This window comes from Marmota flaviventris, chromosome 18 (assembly GCF_047511675.1).
Source record: "Marmota flaviventris isolate mMarFla1 chromosome 18, mMarFla1.hap1, whole genome shotgun sequence".
Classification (NCBI taxonomy): domain Eukaryota; kingdom Metazoa; phylum Chordata; class Mammalia; order Rodentia; family Sciuridae; genus Marmota; species Marmota flaviventris.
This window is the reverse complement of record NC_092515.1, coordinates 5,763,267-5,785,911: the sequence shown is the minus strand read 5'-3', so window position 1 is coordinate 5,785,911 and position 22,645 is coordinate 5,763,267. Positions and strand designations below refer to the sequence as shown.

Here is a 22,645-nt window from a genome sequence, read left to right as displayed (position 1 = left end):
TCGCTTAAACATCGCGAGAGCAACAGAGAAGGGGGAGATACAAGAGGAAATCAAAGCAACAATGACGGCCAGACCTGGCTGAGCAGTGAATGACAAAATGAGGATGTAGATGTGCAGACATTGGGGGTTCCGTTTAATTTTTGTGTCTCCCTTTCTTCCAGCCAATTAGAGTTCTGCCCCACCTCCTCCTCTCTTTCTCTTCCGTCTAGGTCTCTATCTCCCTCTTTCTAGGTCTCTGTCTTCCTCTCTCCGAATTGAACCCTCGGGCTGGCGGTGGTGGACGCGAAGCTCCAGTTGTTAGAGTCCCTCTTTGTCACCAGGCCCTGTGAAACTGCTGGGTCCTGGAGAGGCGAGGCAGTCTGCCTGGCAGCCCGAGGCGTCACACGGAGGCTGCCTCCTGGTTGGACTGGCGCTCCCCGGGGGCAGGGAAGTTTTCAATTCTTAGGGGATTTTGAAAAAGGGGGGTGGGGGTGGGAGACGCGTAGGAAGAAAAAGGGGAGGGGCTTCACGTCCTACCGGGTACCTCACGCAGCGTCACTTCTCGGTGGCCCGCCCTACCCCTGTCCCTCCCTCCCACGCCCACCCAGCGCTCCCCACACACCTGGTTTCCCCAAGTCCCGCCCCGCCCCGGGGCCCGCCCCTTCCCCTCCAGCCCCACCGCCACCCGCCACCCCACTTCGGAAAGCCGCAGGTCCCCCTGCTGGGAAGGGCACCAACATCCCGGCAGCCCTCCAGGGCCTTCCCAGCTCCCCTCCCTCCCCCATGGGGACACCACCCTTCCCCTGCGTCCGGTGCCCGCCTCGCTCGCTCCGGGAACAGTCGCGGCAGCCGGCTGGGCTCGGTCCCAAGGGGCGCGGCGACCAGTCCAGAGCCCCAGGTGGCCGGGGGCCCAGGCCTTTGGATCTGCCCACGCCCGCCGAGCGGGACGCGGGAGTCCCAGAGCCCCAGTGCGCTCCCTGGGGTCACAGAGACCTCCTCCCCCCGACAGTTGTCCTGCCTACGCTGGGAAACCGGACCCTCCCTCCCGGCTCTGGTTTCCCGAAAACTCCTGACTTGCAGATACTAAGAATGGCTTTCTAGATGTCTCTCCCCAACCCCCACGCCAGCCTCTGACTCCCGGCCTCACCCACCTAGGACCCCCGCCCCTCCCTTGCCCCCTCCCAGGACCCAGGCATCCTGGCCCTCCTCCGCCTCCTCTTTCCTTCTTCGGGACCGAGAACCAGAACCCGGGGCCCGGGTTCCTCTGCTCCCGGACTTACGATTCAGGGCACCCAGCCCCCTCCTACCCGAGACCCTGATGTCCCCGCTCCTGGCACCTCCTCCCTCCGAACCAGGTGTCTTGAGCCCCGCGGCCTGTCCTCCACGCGGACCTGGCGTTCACCCATCTATCTCTGTCCAGCTGTTATTTCTCGCCCTTTAGAGCACGCACGAGGAATGTGGGGCAGCCTTCCGATGCCTCCCGGAGCCTCCTGGGAGTCCCCGGACTTCTTAAAGCCCCCCCCCCCTTGTGGTCCCACCTGTCCTCCCTAGGGCCTGGCTAGAGGCGGCTGGGTCAGAGGAGCCGGAAGAGATCCGCAGCCATGCCTGAGGCCAAACCAGGTGGCTACCAGGACCCCTTTCTAAGAGACGATGGGTCTTCTTTTCTAAATGGGGATTTGGGGCTCCTGTTTTTGTGAGTTGGGGAGAATGGGGTGCTTTCTCTGTGAGGAAATGTTTATTTATTTATTTATTTTACGTGGGATGGGGGCCCCATATCTGAGTAGGTTGTCCCTGTGTGGAAAGCTGGGGGAGATTCCTTCCTGTGTGAGGTGGAGGTGTTGCATGTCTTTGTAGGATAGGGGGGTCCCCTCCCCCTGCAAAAAAGAGGGTTTTTTTGTAGCGGATTAGGGATCCATTTCAGGTGAATGGGGATTCTCTGATTGTAAATCAGGGTTCCTTTTTCTCAGTGGGGGAAGGGTCTCTGGAATGTGGATTGGGGAGTCTGCGTGGTGGTGGGGTCCTTTGCATTTGGAGGGGGTATCCTCTAGGCAGGGATGGGGCTTCCTCCCTGGATGAAGACTGAATCTTTTTAGGAGTGATCGTGGGTGGGTATAGAGCTTAGGGGTTCCGGTCTGCATGGGACTTGGGACTCTTCTCCAATAAGGAGGTGGAGAGCCCTCTTTCCATGGGAATTGGGGCTGCCCTGTGTAGGAATTAGGGGATCTTCTTGGAATAGGAACCCAAGATCTTTCTTTTTCTCTTTTGCAGTTCTGGGGATCAAACCTAGGGCCTTGCATTTCCTGGGCAAGCACAGTGCCACTGAGCCACACCCAGCCCTGGAGCCCTTTCTTTCTGTACAGTTTGGGAGGTCCCTCTTCCAATGGGACTGGAGGGCACTTCTCTGTAGAGGCATGGGCTCCCTCTCTATGAGGAAGTCTGCACAGGAGACAGGCCCTGGGTGGTGGACCTCTTCTTGGCGTGTTGCGTCCCCTGGCATCAGGCCAACCAGGAGTGGGGTGGGGGTCCAGCCCCTTTCTGCCCCTGCGCCCCCATGGAACCAGCACCCCAGGGAAGGCTGCTGTGGTCAGCAGGAGGTGTCCAGTTTCTAGCCTAGAGGAAGAGCTAATTATACCCCCAGAAACCAAAAGGTCAGGGCCCAGTGGCCTGGGTAGCTGGGGCACCACCTGCCTGGGGTAGGGGAAACCTGATCTCACAGACTCAGGATTAGATATAAATTTACACCTAGAATGCCCACCCCCCACTTCTGGGTCTGAGGAAGGGGGGCTGGGGCCTGGACCCCTGGGTCTGAGGGAGGAGGGCTGGGCCTGGACTCCTGGGTCTGAGGGAGAGGGCTGGGGCCTGGACTCCTGGGCCTGGACCCCTGGGTCTGAGGGAGGAGGGCTGGGCCTGGACCCTGAGTCTGAGAGATGGGGGCTGGGGCATGGACCCCTGGGTCTGAGGGAGGAAGGTGGCCAGCACATGCTCAAGTGTGAACATTTCCTATCTCAGCAGCCAAAAAGGTCCCAAAAGGCAAAGATGCCCCCAAAGAAGTTCCCCCTAAGGAGGCTCCTGCAGAGCCCCCCAAAGGTGAGAGGGTATCCCTGGCCTGTCATCCCGTCTCCCTCTTGCACTCCTCTGTGCCCTCTCCCCAGCCTCTTCCTGGTCTTTTTCCTTTGGTCTGTCCCCACACAGCACCAGAGGTGACCAGCCCTCCCTGCTCACAGTCTGCCATGGCTCCCTAGTGCTAGGAGAGCGCCAGCCCCTCAGCCTGGCCTCAGGCTCCCATCAACTGGCTAGTTGGTCACCACGTCCTGCCCAGCTCCGAATGCCCCAGTCCATCTTTAAGCCTCTCCTACCCTAAAGGACCATTTAGTGTACACCCTCTGGTTCACATACGGGGAAGCCGAGGCTAAAGGGCTGGGGGAGTCTAGTTAGGTCACACAGGCAGCTATAGGACACACGGTCTTTCCCAGTTCAGGAAAAGCCACTCTGCCCCCATGGTCTCTGAGTCTACTGAACAGGGGGCCTCTTCCCCATGCCCTGCTGCTCGACCCTAGCCACTCTCTGATATCCTAATCCTGTCTCCTGAGCAGAAGCCCCACCTGAGGACCAGTCCCCGACTGCTGAGGAGCCCACTGGCATTTTCCTGCAAAAGCCAGACTCTGTATCCGTGGAGACTGGTGAGGGGCCTGAAGGAGGCTGGGCCTGGACCCCAGGTCTGAGGGAGGGGGCTGGGCCTGGACCCTGGGTCTGAGGGAGGAGGCACTGGGTCTCTCAAGCTCACAGTCCCCCTCTGAAGAGTTCTGGGGATCCTGATGGCTGTCCCTTCACCCTACCCAGGAAAGGATGCTGTGATCACAGCCAAGGTGAACGGGAAGGAGCTTCCTGCCAAACCGGCCATCAAGTGGTTCAAGGGCAAGTGGCTAGAGCTGGGCAGCAAGAGTGGGGCCCGATTCTCCTTCAAGGAGTCCCACGACTCTGCCAGTAATGTGAGGACTCCACAGTATGGGGGGTGCGCGGGCGGGCTGGGGGCCGAGCAGGCCTATTATTTGAGGCACAGCTGTGGCCTGGAGCCCCCTGGGTGGAGGCTCTGTTGAGCAGTGGGGGGTGTTTGGGGTTGGGTATAGTGCACTTGAGTGTGGTCATTTGGGCCCAGGAGTCAAGATTGTCCAGCCAGGAGAGACTGAGCTGGCCACTGGGTGCTGAGGCCCCTGTGCTAGGCCTTCAAGGCCCCTGGGTTGGGTAGGGGTGAGGACTTGGGCACAGTTCTGAAGTGGGCTTGGGGGAGGTGAGGGGCTGTGGGGTAGTCCAGTGTATCCACACCCCTGGCCCTGGCCCCCAGGTGTACGCTGTGGAGCTGCACATTGGGAAGGTGGTACTGGGGGACCGTGGGGATTACCGCCTTGAGGTCAAAGCCAAGGACATCTGTGACAGCTGTAGCTTCAACATTGATGTGGAGGGTACGCTGGCGGGGGTGTGGTGGGGTAGAGGTTTGTGGGTCTGGGCTTGGGGGTGTAGGGAGATTGTGGAGACATGTGGGGAGGCTGGGTGTGTGGATCTGGGAGTAGAGATCCAGGGTTCATGGTATTCAAAACCGGGGAGACCATCCACGGGCTAGAGGAGGAGCTATAGGTTCAGGGGGAAAGTGTCCGGCCTGTGAAATCCTCGGAGGTGAGCAGACTCCAGGCTTGAGCCAGTGGGATCAAGGCTTGGGGGATGAGGGCGTCCTGGTGTAGAGAACGCGGGGGTGTGGGCTGAGGGCGAGGGTATAGGGGACGAACAGGAGGCTACACATGGGGGCACAGGTATGAGCTCTGAGGGCATTAGGGAGTCTGAGCTCAGGACGTGGGGGGCTTAGATATGAGGGGTGCAGAGGATGAGGCTGCCCAGGCCCCGGAGGGAGCGGTGCAAGCTGCCGAGGGACAGTTCTGGTGGCCAGGGATGTGAGTGAGTGGGACTGGGAGTGGAGGGGCCAGGCCCAGGCAGGAGGGCGTGCTGGTCCGGCAGGCAGAGGAAAGGGGCCTGGGAGAGCCTCCGGGCCTGGAGAGGAGCTCCTGTTCTTAGATCGCCTCCTGCTCACCTTCCCTCTCCCCAATTGTCCTCTCCCAGCACCCCGTCAGGACGCCTCTGGGCAGAGCCTGGAAAGCTTCAAGCGAACGTAAGTGGTTTTGGATTCCGGGGAGAGGGGATCTCCTGGTGCCAAGGATCATGGGCGGTGGAAATGTGGGAGAAGGGAGGATCATGGAAGGCAGGGAGTGGGGACCCCAGGATGAATCTCAGTGAGGTTCACTTCCCCTCTCAATGGCCACAGGGGTGAAGGGAAGCCAGAGGATGCTGGTGAGCTGGATTTCAGCGGCCTGTTGAAGAAGAGGTGAGCCCACTTCACAGAGGGGAGTTGGGGACCCAAGGGAGGAGGATGGCGGGCGAAGCTCCACTGCCTGTTACTTCCAAATTCTCCCGGATTCTCTGCTTCTCCCTCCATCATTTTCTCCCTCTGTTCAGTTCCTACCTGCCAACCCATCCAGTCACCTGTCGATTCACTACCCACCTACACAGCTGTTCCCCTTGCCCCTGCCCACAACCTCACCCAGTCCACCACCTGCCCACCAATTAGCCTACCTACTCCTCTTTAACCCATGACCCCACATCCACTCTCCTGATCACTCAGGCTCCAGTTCACTTCCATATCCACCCACTCATCCAACCAACCATCTGTGCATCCTCTTGTCCCACCCACCAGTCCATCCGTCTGTCCATCCACCTACCCATCCATCCATCCACCCACCCACCCATTCATCTATCCATCCACCCATCCACTAATTCATCTATTCACCCATCTTCCCATTTCTCAATACCCCCACTCACATATCCCTTAATCTACCCACCATCTTTCCGCCTGTCCATCCACCTAATTGCCATTATGCTCAGCCATCCATGTCAGTCCATCAGTTCGTCCTGCACCTCCCTGCTTCATATACTTCTCCACCTGATGAGGTCCCTTCCTGTCCTCCTCTCCACCTCGCATCCATCCTTACATCCATCCACCTTCCCACCTTCCCATCCATCTAGCCATCTGTACCCTCTCTCTCTCCCAACCACATCCAGTATCCTGTCTGCCTATCTACTCATCCCCCATCTGTCTATCCAGACATCCTTCTACCAGCCGTTCACTTCTCCATTGAGACATTGCATCCCCCACCCGTAGCTCTCTGTTAGGTTGAACTGGAGGAAATCAGTGTTCTCTAGGTCAAAAATGACTGAATGATGGTCATGTCATGCTGCCCCATGTAGTGCTCACCACCTGCTGGTCAACCTCTCCATCCCCCACTCCCCCACCCACCCCATAACCAGCCCCATTTACTAATCCACTCACCCGTTTCCCTGGCCAGTCAACCACTGCCTGGGCCACCTCCCATCAACAGATTCACCCAGCTGCCCACGTTTCTGGCTAGCCACCAGCCCATCCCCTCAGCCAGCCACCTCCCATCAACCCCCCGCCTGTCTTTCTGCTTCCCCATCCATTGACGCATCTGTCACTCACCCGTTGCTCTATTTTATGTGCCCGCTCATCTGTCCTGTGGGGGCAGTGCTGGAAGGGTGGGTGGGTATGTGACCGCCAGGCTGGGGAGTGGGGCCTTCCTCTTGAGGGCAGTCGCATGGGGGCTGTGAGAGCTCTCAGCAGCCTAGGGATGGCATCCGAGGGGCCATGTGGAGAGGGGAGGAGGCTGGAGAACAGAGGCCTAGGAGGAGGCTGGGGTGGGACAGTGGAAGGCCAGAGAGAGAAGGTGACTTGGGTAAGTCCCACAGCAAGCAAGCAAGCAGAGGAGACGCTCGCTCACCTTCTCACTCCTGGTGGCTTCGGCCTGCCTCCCGCCCTCAGGGAGGTGGTCGAGGAGGAGAAGAAGAAGAAGAAGAAGAAGGACGACGACGACCTGGGCATCCCCCCGGAGATCTGGGAGCTCCTGAAAGGGGCCAAGAAGAGCGAGTATGAGAAAATCGCCTTCCAGTACGGCATCACCGACCTCCGGGGCATGCTGAAGCGGCTCAAGAAGGCCAAGGTCGAGGTCAAGAAGAGCGCAGGTCAGTACTCTGAGCGGAGGAGGCCCATCCACAGGGACCCCAGAACCATGGGCACCTGCTGTCTGGACACGGGACCTATCTTGGAGACCCCAGCCGGGGAGTAGCTGAATCTTGCTCTCAGGGAGGTTCACAGGAGGCCCCTGACCTTGACCTCGGAGAGCCCGTGGCCTGGGGAGGGAGATGTGGCTTCTCCTCGGTGCCCAGGGTGGTGAGGCTCCTCATCTCTAGCCCCTGTGCTTCTCTCCACGTGCAGCCTTCACAAAAAAGCTGGACCCCGCCTACCAGGTGGACAGGGGCAACAAGATCAAGCTGGTGGTGGAGATCAGCGACCCAGACCTTCCTCTCAAGTGGTTCAAGAATGGCCAGGAGATCAAACCAAGCAGCAAGTACGCGTGGGGCTTGCTGCCTGGTTGAAATCCAGTCCAGAAAGAACACCCAGCAATAAGGATGGGTTTCTTTTTTTGCTTTGCTATTTTTTCTATAATAAGCCCCCCCCCCCCAATACTGGGGCTGTGGAACCTAGGGACACTCTACCATTGATTTGCAACTCTAGCCATTTTTATTTTTTATTTTGAGACAGAGTCTCCATAAGTTACTCAGGCTGGCCTTGAACTTGTGATCCTGCTGTAGCCTCCCAAGTTGCTTGGATTCCAGGTGTGCAGCACCACACCTGGCTATAATGAGCATTTTTTTTTTTTTGGAGTGGGGTATTGGGGATTTAACCCAGGGGCAATTTACCACTAAGCCAAATCCCCAGCCTTTTTTATTTCATTTTATTTTTTTTTAAATTTTGAGACAGGGTTTCACTAAGTTGTTTAGGGACTCACTAAGTTTCTGAGGCTGACCTCAAATTTGCAGTCCTACTGCCTCATCCTCCTGGAAGGAGCCCACATGACTTCTACTCACATTCCACTGGCTCAGACTTAGTCTTCTGTCCATCCTTGAGCAAAGGAAGCTGGAAAATGTAATTCTCTAAGTGGGTGGTCATGTGCCCCTGCTCAAAGGAAAGGAGGGAGGATGCAAGTGGACAGTTGGTATTTTCACTCTGGTTGTTCACATAATGAAATGGGCTCTCTACTGCTCCCACACACCTTGACTTGGAGAGGGACATGTGTTCTGAGAATAGTTGGGCAGAGCTGCCTGGGGCAAGGCCTTCCTCTGTGCACGGGTTGAGGTGAGCTCTCTGCGCCAGGTACGTGTTCGAGAATGTTGGTAAGAAGCGAATCCTTACCATTAATAAGTGCACACTGGCTGACGACGCGGCCTACGAGGTGGTTGTCAAGGATGAGAAGTGCTTCACGGAGCTGTTCGTCAAAGGTGAGTGTGGAGAGGGGTGGAGCTCTTTAGGGGGACCCGACACCACTGACCTCAGTCCCCCCACCACACAGAGCCTCCAGTCCTGATCGTCACACCCCTGGAGGACCAGCAGGTGTTTGTGGGCGACCGTGTGGAAATGGCGGTCGAGGTGTCAGAAGAGGGTGCCCAGGTCATGTGGTGAGTGACCTTGACCCCTGAGCTCCAAATAGGTGTCTCAGCCCTGATCCTGATGGGCGCTGGCACCACCAGGGACGTTCCTGACCTTTACCCAGCCTTTCTCTTCAAATGTTGACCTTTCCTCAGTGCCTCTTTCTGGGACTTCTGACCTTGACCCATCATTTTCAGGGTCTATTCCTTGGTCCCTGTTGTTTTGTTAAATATTTATTCATCCATGTAGTCCATCATCTGTCCTTAGGTCTGGCTATTCATCTACCTTCCATCCATCCGTCCCATTCATTAATTCATCCATCGGCCCATCCACCTCCTCATCCATTCAAGGAGATCCCCAACCCTCCATCCACTCATAATCCCTGCATTCCCCTTTCCCTCCACCCATCTCCCATCATCCAGTCACACACTTACCTCCATGGATTCACCCATTCATTGCCTTGTCCATTTGGATGGTTCTCTAACCCTCCATCCGCTTATCCACCCTTCTACCCACTTGCCCACCTTCTGCCCCTTCATTCATTCATCCATATATTGATTCACCCATCCAGCAAATATTTATTAAGCACCTATAGCAGGTTGTGCTCTTCTACTAAAAATATATCAGGGCTGGGGTTGTGGCTCAGTGGCAGAGCACTTGCCTAGCACGTGTGAGGCCTTGGGTTTGATCCTCATACATAAAAATAAGTAAATAAAATAAAGGTGCCCGTCTACAACTAAAAAAATAGTTTTAAAAAATCAGCCTGGTGCCTACCTCTGTGGCCCTTATAATCTGGAAAATTGGTGGTGTGTGTGTGTGTGTGCACATGTGTGTAAGGAGACAGGCAGGCATTCATCACATTTCATGCGAATAAATATACAAGTTCTTCTTTGACAAGTGATTGAGAGGAGCAGAGAGATGCTGTAGCGTTTTCAAAGGGGGAAGGGACTCGGGAGTCTGGACAGGCTTCCTGGAGGGGTCCTTCCTGGGTTGCAATTGAGATCTGTGTGACAAGGCGGCAGGGTGACGTGGGAGGGATCCCAGTGGGAGAAGCACCACGAACCGGGGTCAGTGTTGGACATCTCTCTGAGACCGTCAGGTTTCCACTGTGCTCTGACCTCTACCCATGGCCTCCTTCTGTGTCCCTGACCTCTCCTCTGACTTCCCCTGGGACCCTGCCAGCCCTCCAGATGTCTCTACCATCCCCTGTCTCCCTTCCTCCTGTGACCTTCCCTCAGTCCCTCTGCTCTGGTTCCCCAATCACCTCCAAGACCAGGCCCAGAGCTGAGCGGGCCCCTTACACCCCCTCTCATGTGCGTCCACCCAGGATGAAGGACGGCGTGGAGCTGACACGGGAGGACTCCTTCAAGGCCCGGTACCGCTTCAAGAAGGACGGGAAGCGCCATATCCTCATCTACTCCGACGTGAGCCTGGAGGATGGGGGCCGCTATCAGGTCATGACCAATGGCGGCCAGTGTGAAGCTGACCTCATTGTGGAAGGTGAGGGCTCGGGCGGTGGGGCCTCTCCTTGCAGCCCCCCATGGCCTGGGCCCCAAATCTGGGAGCTGAACCAGATCCTCCCACCCTGCCTTCAACCCCAGGGAAATCCTGTTTGTCCCATCTTCAAAGTACATCTTCAGCTGCCCCTTCCTGGCCCAGGCCCCTGTTACCTCGTGCCTGTAGCAGTCTCCTCACTGGCTGCCAGGTCCATACTCGTCCCCTTACAGTGACCTCTCTACACCTCATACCTTTGAGGCAGCCTCGTTTACCTAAACTGTGGTGAACACTGAGCACCAGGTGTCATCCAGCTCACAGGCACAGTTGGTGACATCCTGGCTGGGATTTTGGTTCACAGTCATGTAAGGTGTCACCGCTGGGGGATGTTGGGAGAAGGGTCCAAAGGACTCTGCATTGTTTGTGCAAGTTGCTCGAGTCTGTAGGTCTATACAAATGAATGGCGAAAACAAACCAATAAGCCCAGTTGGTGGTGCATGCCTGTGATCCCGGCGACTATGGAGGCTGAGGCAGGAGGATGGCAAATTCAAGGACAGCCTCGGCAACTTAGACCCTGTCTCAAAATAAAATGACAAGTGCAGGGTGTCTCTCAGTGGTAGCATGCTTGCCTGGCATGTGTGAGGCCCTGGGTTCAAGACCAGCACTGCAAACAAACAAAACCCCAACAAACCCTGTCACGTGTGGGCCAAGGAGATGACGGGGTGTCCCTGCGTTACCATAATAAATGACAACACGGAGCCCATGTGGTGGCATGCACCTGTAACCCCAGGGACTCTGGAGCCTGAGGCAGGAGGGTAGTGAGCTTGAGGGCAGCCTGGGCAATTTAGAGCATCCCCATCTCAGAAAAAGAAAAAAAGGAAAGAAGAGAGCTGAATTTCCTGGAATGGAAGGATGGATTTCCAAGATCAACTGACAGGTGCAAAACAAACAAGTCACCATATGTATAAAGACAGAGAAAGAAGAGAAGAACAAGCACGCGCCCCGGGCCCCAGGTTCTGCAACCCCGGGTTCCAGCAGCCATGTCCCTCGCATCCCTCTGGGGCCTGCAGCTGAGCTGAGCACACAGACCCTTTCCTTGTCGTTAACCTGTGACCATCTGAAGTGCATACTTCGGTTGTGTCGGGCTGTGCAGGTCGTCCAGAGATGACTGAGAGCACAGGGACCTGAGGTTATGCACAGACACTGTGCCATTTACTACGAGGGACTGGAACATCTGCCGCTCTGGTATCTGCAGGGAGCCTGGAATCAATGCCCTGCCAATCCCGAGGGACAGGGATGTGTTTGCTTTTACAGCTGCAGAGGGGATCAGGATGGCTGGAAGAGCGCCGCTCCTCTGTCTAAACCCTATAATCACTTTGCTCTAAATCAGGCATCTTATTTAATAAGAGACAAGCATTTAACGCAGTCTCCTCTGGTGGCCCCTGTCCCACTCAGAGACAGAGTCCTTTTATTTTTTTTTCAGTACTGGGAATTGAACTGAACCCAAGGCCTTGAGCCTGCCAGGCAAGTGCTGTGCCACTAAGCCACCCCCACCCCGCCTGGGGCCCCCCCACACAGCACAGCGTTCCCTCTTCCTGGGAGTCTCTTCTGCATCCTCTGTGGATTCTTCCCATGCCACCTTACTCCCTCTCATGGTGGGCCTTGTTCAGCCTCCCCACCAGGACAGGACCACCCAGGGCCAGTGGTGGCTTCCGAGTGGTCCAGGCTGCCCTGCAGGGCCAGAGCCTCGGGTGCGGGTGCGCATGAGTCTGCGGGCCATCTGGAGTAGTGACGGCCCCGCCTCCCTTTTGCTCAGAGAAACAGCTGGAGGTCCTGCAGGACATCGCGGATCTGACCGTGAAGGCCTCGGAGCAGGCTGTGTTCAAGTGTGAGGTGTCCGATGAGAAGGTGACAGGCAAGTGGTACAAGAATGGGGTGGAGGTGCGGCCCAGCAAGAGGATCACCATCTCCCACATAGGCAGGTGAGGAGCGTGGAGGGCCGGGCGCGGTGGCTGTCGCTCCTTGGCGGCTGTGGGCCCTCTTCCTGGTTCACAAGAGCCAGGGCTGACCTCCTCGTGAGTGTGTGGGTTGGCAGGGGGCCTCCCTCCTGCCTGTGTGGCCGGCAAATGTCCCCTGGTCCTGCCTGGGCTCCGTGAGGACCTCAGGTGGGACGGTTCAGCTGACAGCACTCTGGTCCATGTAGCCTCCCATCCAGGAGGCGAGTCTTGGCTATTCCGTGGCAGAAGCAGAGGCCGCACGAGAGGCAGAGGTCCCCAGAGAGTGGAGAAGTGAAGGTGGGCCCAGTGGCCTGTGCTGGGAACTGTCTCAGTGTCACTTGCCCATAATCTACTGGGCAAAGAAAGTGCCAGGCCAGACCAGGCTCAAGGGGTGGGAAGAAGACTGCAGCTTGTGGTGGGGACAGGCCTGGCCACAGGGCCATGTGTGGGGGGTGCCTGGGGCCACGGGGGTTCCGGCTAGGACAGCAAGAGGCTGGAGTTCAACAGGTGCACGTCACACCTGAGATCAGCACCTGCCACCTGCAGCATGCAGCCACGCCCTCCTGGTTTTCTCGGCAATACTCCTGAAGGACGCAGACTTTCTCTGTGTTCTGTGGAAGGAACCAGGAGCGCTAAAGACAGCTGTCCTGACATCTGTAGGGCACTTGCTGTGTGCCAGGCACCTCTCTAGATGCTGTTCAACAACCCCTACGTACAGTGTTATCATTACCCCTATTTATGCATGAAGAAATAGAGGCACAGAGAGATTGAGTAACTTGCCCAATGTCACACTGCTAGTAAGTGGGACTCAAACCCAGGCCATAGCATCCTAAAGCCATGAATAAAAATGATGGGCATGTAGATTGCACTGAGGAGGGTGTTTCTCACGCTGGCATTGAAGGAAGGAGTGGGGGCAGACCCGCCTCCCCACCCTGCTCCCTCCACCCTTCAGGTTCCACAAGCTGGTGATTGACGACGTCCGTCCTGAGGACGAGGGCGACTACACGTTTGTGCCTGATGGCTACGCCCTGTCCCTCTCGGCCAAGCTCAACTTCCTAGGTAAAGATGCCCCTTCCTGTGCCCCAGGGATACAGAACACACCCTCCCAGACCTGAGGACCCCAGATGCCTCCCTAACGTACAGCGCGTGTCACGGAGCTGGGGGGGGGGTCAGATGAGGTGATGGGAGACAGCACAGTTACTCAACGGGGAGCGGTGGCACCAGTTCCCAGGGTTTCTGCCACATGTTCACCTCTGCCTCTGGGCTGTGAAGGTGGGAGGAGGGTGCTGATGGCTTCGACCTAATCACCGTCTTTCTGCTCTTCCAGAAATCAAGGTGGAGTACGTCCCCAAGCAAGGTGAGGACCAGGTCTGCTCTGGTGGGCTGGGAACCCACGCTCAGCCTGAGGGAGGGGGCTGGGCTGGCCCCTGGGCCTCGGCCACTCTGGGAACCCAGCTTCTCAGGGGCTGCTCTCGTGGGCTGGGGTCTGACTGCCTGTCAAGGTCCCTAGTGTCTTTCGGCACCTCCAGAACCACCGAAGATCCACCTGGACTGCTCGGGGAAGACCTCAGAGAACTCCATTGTGGTTGTGGCTGGGAACAAACTGAGGCTGGATGTGGCCATCACAGGGGAGCCCCCTCCTGTCGCCACCTGGATGAAGGGAGATGATGTAGGTTGGGGCTTCCGCCGCGTTCCTCTTCCTCTTAGCTCTGCTGGGTGACGCCAGGCAAGTTTCTTGCCCTTTCTGAGCCTCAGTTTTATCCTGTATGAAATAAGGACAAGGATTCCTTCTTCATGGAGTTGTTTTGAAGATTGGAGAATTATATTTGTACACCACCTGGTAGGCGCCTGGCACAGGGTGGGTACTCCTTCCATTATCTGCCCAACAGCTAATTAATCATGGATCAACTAGGTCACCCATCCAGTAACTCATCCAACCATCCATCCTTTCATGCATCTGTTAATTGATTAATTCATCCATCCATCCACTCGTGAAATAATTAATTCATTTGACCATTTAACCATCTATCAATTCAGTTATCTATCCATTCATCTAGAAACTCATCTGTTTAGCTAGATATGCATCTATCCATCCATCCATCCATCCATCTTTCCATCCACCATTGTGACTGTGTATGTACCAGACCCTGGGTAGGTTCTGTGCTTGTTTCCCCTTCTGTAAAGTGGACAGACTAGCTTAGTCTGCGCTCACTTGCTCATTCACTCACCAGCATCCTCTGAGGCTTCCTGGGCCAGGCTCTCTGGTAGTGCCGAGGTTGCAACCATGCATCAGACGCAGCCGCCGCCCCTGCGGGCCTTCCCTCTTGGAGAGGCAGATGTGAGCCAAGCAGCAGTCACCTAGGGTTCTGGGGCTGAGATAAAGGGAGCGAGCAGGAGCTCCAAGGATAGGGAGGGATGCTCACATTCAGCTGGGGGCTTCCAAGAGCGCGTCCTGGAAGAGGTGACTTCTGGGTGTCTAAGAGGATCTGGCTGCATGCACAGGGAACAGCCTTGCAAGACTTCGGGGACCAGACCATCTGGTGTTTTTTAATGAGGGACAGTATTTGGAGGGTGAGAGGGCCGTAGGGAATGGTGGGCTGTGTGCAGACCTGAAGGGCCCCTGGGCCTCACGCAGGCCTCACGCAAACTGGGCGAGGGGAGCCCCTGCAGGATTTTGAGCACAGGAGAGATGGGGCAGGCCTGGGTGGAGAGCTGATGCAGCAAGGCCATCTGCTGCCTGTCCAGGTGTTCTCAGTCACCGAGGGCAGGACCCGCATCGAGCAGCGTGTGGACTGCAGCAGCTTCGTCATTGAGAGTGCTGAGCGCGCTGATGAGGGACGCTACACCATCAAAGTCACCAACCCCGCGGGCGAGGATGTGGCCTCCATCTTCTTGCGGGTTGTGGGTGAGCAGAGGGCCAAGGGCCAAGCCAGTGGGTGGCTTCCTGATGTCTGGAAGGGTCACCTGACTCTCTCGTCTCCCAGATGTCCCAGATCCCCCGGAGGCTGTGCGTGTCACATCGGTGGGAGAGGATTGGGCCATCCTGGTCTGGGAGCCACCTAAGTATGATGGGGGACAGCCAGTCACTGGTGAGTGCCTGTGGGCCATCCCCACGACTCTGAGCTGCCTTAGTCTCTGCTTCTCCTCGATGTCCTCATGGGCCTGGGCCTTGGGTCCACCTTTGATGGAAACCCAGGTCTCTGCCTGTCCAACACTGTTCTTCATCCCGACAACCCGGGACAGGCCTGGGACTTTCTATGCACCGACCCCCTGATTCATGACCTGTGACCTTCTTGACTCCTGACCCTATGAGGGGTGGCCTTGGAATGCTTTGTGTGCCAGAGACCAACCCAAGACCTGTGGCCTAAGGCCTCCATGGGCCATGGGAGCCTTTTGATGGCACCTTCACTGTCCCAGTGGCCTGTGACCCCACGACCTCTCCATGATCCCCACTCCTCTGCTTGGGGAGTCCTCAGGGTACCTCCTGGAGCGGAAGAAGAAGGGCTCTCAGCGCTGGATGAAGCTGAACTTCGAGGTGTTCACGGAGACGACCTACGAGTCCACCAAGATGATCGAGGGCATCCTCTACGAGATGAGGGTCTTTGCTGTCAATGCCATCGGCGTCTCCCAGCCCAGCATGAACACGAAGCCCTTCATGCCCATTGGTGATGCCTCTGGACCCCTCACTGCCCTGTCCCCCTCGCACCTGCACCCTGACCTCTGACCCTACAGACTGCGGATTTCTGGGCCCTCATTGACCCAACCATCAACACCCACCCCACCCTCCTCCTCTCCTCTTGATCCCATGCACTAACCACTGGTCCCCACCACCCTAGATTCGTGCTGATGCCTGGATACCTCGGTGGCCTCTGCCTGCCAGGCGGGCACCAGCCCTGACCTGAGTCGGGCTCCCGGATGACATTCCTTGCTCATGCACTTTCAGTCAGCCCCGCAACCCCCTTCCCAACCGGACTGATTCCACCTCTGACCCCTGCCCCTTTCTGCTGACCCTGACCCTTCATTTATCCCACACCCCTTTCCCTGGCTCCTACAGCCCCCACGAGTGCACCCCTGCACCTGACAGTGGAGGACGTGACAGACACCACCACCACGCTCAAGTGGAGGCCCCCGGACAGGATCGGGGCCGGCGGCATCGACGGGTACCTGGTGGAGTACTGCCTCGAGGGCTGTGAGTGCCCTGGCGGGGTGGTGGCCCAAGGGGGCCCCAAAGGGAGCCCTGTCCAGGGAGCTGATAGGGGTTGGGCAGCAAGAGGCACCTGGGGAGGGAGCCTCTCGCCCCATGTCTGTACTGGCGTGGATTGCAGGAAGGACCGGTCAAGCCAAACCCTCAGGCCAGCTTCTCCTCTCTCCCCGTGCCCCCGCACAGCAATGGCTCTTCATGTGTCCTTCTGTCCTTCCAGCCATTGATCTACTACACATACCTACATGCTTCCCTCTTTCCTTCCATCCAGCCAGACAGCCATATTTCCTTCTTCCTTTTCCCTTTTTATTTCTCCCTCTCTCTCTTTCCCTCCCTCCCTCCTTTCCATCCTTCCTTCCACTTGCCTAGTCAGTCATCTGTCCATCCTTCTTTCCATTGGAAAATCTTTTGGATCATCCAGCTACTGATCCATCCATCCATCCACCCATCCATCATCCATCCACCCCCCAACCACCCATCCATCCACCCACCCACCCATCCATCCATCCACCCCCCAACTACCCATCCATCCATCCACCCACCCATCCATCCATCCACCCATCCATCCACCCCCCAACTACCCATCCATCCATCCACCCACCCATCCATCCATCCACCCCCCAACCACCCATCAATCCATCCCCCAACCACGCATCCACCCACCCATCCATCCTTCATCCACCCACCCACCCACCTATCCATCTTCCATCCATCCATCCATCTCCCACCCACCCATCCACTCATCCACCCATCCTCCATCCACCCATCCATCCTTCATCCACCCATCCATCCATCCCCCACTCACCTACCCATCTATCCATCCATCCTCCATCCACCCATCCATCCACCCATCTGTCCATCCACCCATCCATCCTCCATCCACCCATCCATCCACCCATCCATCCATCCACCCATCCACCCACCCATTCATCCACCCACCTACACATCATCCATCCAGTAACATTTTCACCCATGTATCTATCCACCCACCCATCCATCCAGCCTTCTCTTCCCTTCCCTTCTTCTTCTACCTGTGTGACTGCCTGCCTGCCTGTCTACCTATCTACATATTGTCTCTCCACCTGTCCATCCATCATCCATATTTCCATCCTCCACTTCTCCACTGGCCCCTGAACACTCACTGGACACTGACTGTAGCCAGCCCCAGGGCCACAGATGTGGAACTGTCTCTGATGTGGCCAGTCACTGGGAGGCCTTAAAGCCAGGCAGATATGGCTGCCCTCCTGTCCCTGTGCTTTGTGCCTGTGTGGCCCTGGCCGAGACTTCAGGCGTCAGCTCCCTCCTAATATGGCGGAGGTAGAGCCCATCCTGACAGGTACCTTCCCCCTGCCAGCCCACTCCACCCTGTCTGACCTGGCTGATCCCCTATGCCCAAGCCTGGTACTCTGGAGCTGGGCCGTGAGGGCTCACACCCCTGGTGGTTGCTCTGACCCTCAGTGCCTCACCTACCCAGAGGCGGCAGCAGAGGCGGAAGTCCAGGGAGCTCTAGCCTCGCTGCCTGCTCGGGCAGCCCTGGGTGTGGCTGCCCAGCCTTCTTCTGCTGTGCCCTCAGAGTGGCCCCTAAGCAGAGCTCAGCAGTGCTTGGTTCTGCTGCCCAGGCTGCCTGGTCTGAGCTCTCTGGGCCTCGGTTTCCTTGTCCCTAAAATGGGGAGACCATGGGTCAAAGCAAGGTGGACACACTCACGCATGACTGCCCTGAGGACCCTCACAGGAACGCTGGGCAATACTCAGTATTGGCTGTGCTGGGGCCCAGGTCACCAGAGGGACAGTGAGCAGGGGGCGGGGGAGCTTGGAGGCCGGGACTGAGGCACCCGCCTGGCACTTCTCTTGCAGCCGAGGAGTGGCTTCCTGCCAACCAGGAGCCCGTGGAGCGCTGTGGCTTCACGGTCAAGGATCTCCCAACCGGAGCCAAGATCCTCTTCAGGGTGGTTGGGGTCAACATTGCAGGTCGCAGTGAGCCGGCCACCCTGGTCCAGCCGGTCACCATCCGGGAGATTGTGGGTGGGTGACCCAGCCCTCCTAGAACCCAAGTCAGTGACATCCCATCTGCCCTTGCTGGGTGGTCACCAGGGCCTCCCCCAGACAATCTCACCCATTCTGTCCTTCAAATGTCCCCTGGGCCGTGCGCTGAGCCCCCACCTGGGTCTTACCCTCAGAGCAACCCAAGATCCGCCTCCCGCGCCACCTGCGCCAGACGTACATCCGCAAAGTGGGCGAGCACCTCAACCTCGTCATCCCCTTCCAGGTGCCCGGGCTGGGGCGGGACGGGCGGCTGCGGTGGCCCCACGGTGCTGCAGGCCCCTGACCCGCTGGCCCGCTCCCCCAGGGCAAGCCCCGGCCCCAGGTGGTGTGGACCAAGGGCGGAGCCCCCATCGACACCTCGCGCGTGCACGTGCGGACCAGCGACTTCGACACGGTGTTCTTCGTGCGCCAGGCGGCCCGCTCCGACTCCGGGGAGTACGAGTTGACCGTGCAGATTGAGAACATGAAGGACACTGCCACCATCCGCATCCGGGTCGTGGGTGCGCAGCGGGTGGGGGTGGGGCGGGGGGACGTGATCCAGGAGGGGAAGGGCGGAGGGGGCAGGAGGGGAGGCGTGAGGGGCGGAGGACGGGTGGGAGGAGGTGAGAGGGAGGAGGTTTGGGGCACCAGAATGGGTGGGCGTCTAAGCGGAGAGGACTGAGGGGCCGTGTGGACAGCGGCCATGGGGCCTCCTTCCAGAGAAAGCAGGGCCCCCGGAGAACGTGCAGGTGAAGGAGGTGTGGGGCACCAACGCGCTGGTGGAGTGGCAGCCCCCCAAGGACAACGGGAACAGCGAGATCACCGGCTACTTCGTCCAGAAAGCAGACAAGAAAACCATGGTGAGAGGACGCAGGGCCTCGAGAGCGGAGCCCAGGGTCCCATTCACCGGGGAAGGAGGCCAGAGTGGGGGGGGCAGGGGGCAGGGGCTGGGGGGGCCCTCGAGGCTGAGGCTTGATGCAGCTCTTTTTGGATTGAGATAGACTTCACAGAACAGAATTAGGCAGTAACCATTTTACTGACTGGTCCTTTGTGGTGCTGGGGATGGAACCCAGAGACCCCCACCCCTGCCAGGCGAGGGCTGTTCCACCAAGCCATACCCCAGGCCCCAGAGTTCCAGGAGCCCCCGGGGGCTTCTAGCACATTTCCAAGGCCTGCAGCCACCACCTCCATCTAGTGTGAAGGCATCTCATCACTCCAAAAGGAGACCCGTCCCCATTGGCAGCCCCCACTTCACCCACCAGTCCCCACAGGCTGCCCACGTGCTGTCTCAATTGACTCATCTGCTCTGGACATTTCACATGAGTGGAATCAACTTGGGGCTTCAGTAGTCTGGTTTCTTCACTGAGCTCAGTGTCTTCAGAGTTCACCCTGGTGGCCCTCGTCACTGTTTCTCTCCTTTTTAGGGCTGAATAATATTCCAATATATGAGGGTTGTCATTTTGCTAATGTCTCCCTTGATGGCCATGGTGAATAGCGCTGTTGTCAATGACAGGTCTTCTCAACTCTCCATGACCCTCCTGTGTCTGTGTCCACTTGTGTATGTTCCCATGTCCCCTGTCCCCACACTAGGAGTGGTTCAACGTCTATGAGCACAACCGCCACACCAGCTGCACTGTGTCTGACCTCATCGTGGGCAATGAGTACTACTTCCGCGTTTTCAGTGAGAACATCTGTGGCCTCAGTGACTCACCTGGGGTCTCTAAGAACACGGCCTGCATCCTCAAGACAGGTGCTGCCACCCTCTCATGGGGCCCCGTTACCCCTGGGGCTCCAAGGGAGGGCACCTGGCCACAAGGTGGAGATGGCCAAGTCTGTTCCCTGGCCGGGGCTGGGACCGTCTAGATGGGCCATCTTACTGGCATCTCTCACCAGGAATCACCTTCAAACCCCTCGAGTACAAGGAACATGACTTCCGGACGCCTCCCATGTTCCTCACACCTCTAATCGACCGGGTGGTGGTGGCTGGATACTCCGCGGCTCTCAACTGTGCTGTCAGAGGCCACCCGAAGGTGTGGGGGCAGGCTGGCCTGCAGGTGCCCCTGTGTGGGCCCCGCGGGGACTCTCCCCACAGCCCGGGCCCATCCACAGCTCTTCCTGTGGGAATCACTCCCTGTGACCCACTTCCTGTTCCCCTCCTCTGGCCAAAGCCCAAGTCAGACAGTCATCTCCCTGCCTCTTCTCTGCTGTGTGACCTCCAGGGGGCAGCTTATCTTGGCAGCCTGAGGAGAGGCCACTTGGTCTCTTGTCCTGCTCAAGGACACACATCGGTGCCTTGGACACAGAAACCTGGTGGGGGGTCTAAATCTGCAAGGAACCCCCAGGGCTTCCCGCTGCTCTTTGGGAAATATGGACACCTGCAGCCCTGAGCTCCAGGGAGCCGTGCAGACCCGGGGCTGGCCGACTCGGGCTCAGGGGCCAAGGCTGACTGCTGCCTGTTTCTCCCAATTAAGTTTTATCGGCACGTGGGCCACATACCTTCGTTTGTATTTTGCACCACAGCAGCAGAGCTGAGCAGCTGTGACAGAGACCTTGGGGGCACAAAGCCTGACATAGTTATGATCTGGCCCTTCACAGGGAGGCATTGGTCAGCCCCCCTCCAGTCACGCCCTCCGTCGTCCCCTCCCCTGCTCCCACCCCCGCGGCTCAGCCCTTTCTGCCAGGAGCTGACACGATGCCTCCATTCGCTCCATTTAGTCTTTCAAGGCTTTTTATGTGCTAGACAAATAGGACAAGGAGTTCCTGTCCAAGAAGTTGGGGATCAACGATCAACTGAGGGTTGATCCAAAATCACCCAAATAATGTAAAACTACAAAGGGTGACAAGAAATGCAGGCAGTTCTGAGAGAGTAGTGTCCCTGTCCCAGGGCAGGGGTCAGGAAGTGACATGAGCAATGGAGTGAAGGACAAGCAGGTGCTAACCAGAGACGAGAGGAGGAGGGACAGTATTGAAGAGGGAATGTCAGTGCGGAGGCCCGATGGAGCACATCTGGTCATTTCGGGAACAGCACCCAGCCAGCGCCTGGAGGGTGGGGGCAGAGAGTAACGGGGTCAAGTCACGTCAGGCTGTGGGCTGCTATGCTGAGGACAGTGGGAAGCCCTCACCACTACCTGTGCAGTGGGGTACAGAAAAGGAGACTGAGGGTCAGAGAATGGAAGTTCAAGGAAACTGACAAGGAGGTGGCCCAGCAGGATTAGAAACCAAACCTGCCTCCTGAGCCCGCCTGCCATGGCCCAGGGCACACCCTGAGTTGGCCTCTTCTCCCTCCTCGGCAGCCCAAGGTGGTCTGGATGAAGAACAAGATGGAAATCAGGGAAGACCCCAAGTTCCTGATGACCAACCACCAGGGGGTCCTGACGCTGAACATCCGCCGCCCTTCGCCCTTTGACGCGGGGACTTACTCCTGCCGGGCCTTCAATGAGCTGGGGGAGGCACTGGCTGAGTGCAAGCTGGATGTCCGAGGTGAGGAGGGGTCCCCACCCGGGCCGACCCCACCTGACTGGGGCTCTGTGCCAAGTGATGCTAGACCTGAGCCAGCCTGGGGCCCGGGGAGGCCCTGGGCACAGGGCTGGGCCGGCAACAAGGGGCCGTGCAGGCAGGGAGGGGCGCCTGCCCACCTGGCCAGAGCTCAGTGAGGTTTCTCCAAAGGGGAGGAGGACAGAGGCGGAGAGGCAGGAGAGCCCAGTGAGTGTCCCCAAGGCCTCCAGCAGGCCTGGGCCTATGTGGGGAGAGGCGCTGGGGGCTGAGCGAATGGGATGGCCGTGGAGCCCCTGGTGTTGTGACAGCCCATAAGATGCCCCCGAGGGACTCAGTACACACGGTGCCTCTTCAACACTCTTCCAACCTCCCCCGCCTGGGGCCTGGAGCCAGTCAGGGGCCAGTGCAGAGGACACTACCAGGCCCCTTAGGGCTGTACTCAGTGGTGACCATCCAACAGAGAGAAGACTCTCACTGCAGACCCTCAGCAGGGGCTCAGAGGGACTTCTCTACACCCAGGCAGCTGCAGTTCTAGACTGTTGCTCTTCTGGGGTCCCCAACATCCAACATTTTTCTGTCCCTTCTAACCAACTGAATCTGTTTAAAAATGGCCTGACCTCGGGAGTCCTGTAGCTGTCTATAGCAGAACAGCCTACTCTGGGGTGGAAATGAGGGACAGTCGCTGGACGGGAACATGTCATGTGGACACAGCTGGAGATCTAGGCACCTCTCTCATTGTCCCCACAGTGCCGCAGTGAAACCGACTCCAACCTGTGGAGGTGACCAAGCCTGACTGCAGCCCGAGTGCTCTGCCTCTGTCCCCTCCTCTACTTATCTCACACAACAAGACAGTGTTGCTTGGACTCTCACGTGTCTTTCCTTGAATCTGCTCCCCTGCCCCCTCCTGTCCCC

The 22,645-nt window shown here is 57.9% G+C and overlaps 1 protein-coding gene across 1 annotated transcript; it reads left to right on the top strand.

Annotated features, from left to right (window-relative positions):
- The first annotated feature begins 1,042 nt into the window (after positions 1-1,042).
- On the top strand, positions 1,043-22,596 carry Mybpc2 (myosin binding protein C2). The gene is made up of 28 exons (XM_027920371.3): positions 1,043-1,599; positions 2,989-3,066; positions 3,573-3,659; positions 3,820-3,968; positions 4,322-4,439; positions 5,089-5,137; positions 5,291-5,350; positions 6,860-7,059; positions 7,313-7,445; positions 8,252-8,376; positions 8,448-8,553; positions 9,852-10,024; positions 11,835-12,000; positions 12,968-13,074; positions 13,343-13,372; positions 13,545-13,684; positions 14,761-14,920; positions 15,000-15,104; positions 15,492-15,680; positions 16,070-16,204; positions 18,071-18,238; positions 18,394-18,482; positions 18,564-18,759; positions 18,959-19,098; positions 19,829-19,988; positions 20,132-20,268; positions 21,532-21,718; positions 22,481-22,596. Exons 1-28 carry the CDS (start codon positions 1,581-1,583, stop codon positions 22,489-22,491), a joined length of 3,417 nt encoding a protein of 1,138 aa, XP_027776172.2. The 5' UTR covers positions 1,043-1,580; the 3' UTR covers positions 22,492-22,596.
- The last annotated feature ends 49 nt before the right edge of the window (positions 22,597-22,645 follow it).

What these genes read in the sequence shown, in the direction of transcription:
- Mybpc2 (XM_027920371.3), top strand. An exon ending in GAGATCAAACCAAGCAGCAA is followed by an intron (nt 7,446 to 8,251) that starts GTACGCGTGGGG and finishes TCTCTGCGCCAG; the next exon opens with GTACGTGTTCGAGAATGTTG. An exon ending in CATCTTCTTGCGGGTTGTGG is followed by an intron (nt 14,921 to 14,999) that starts GTGAGCAGAGGG and finishes CTCGTCTCCCAG; the next exon opens with ATGTCCCAGATCCCCCGGAG.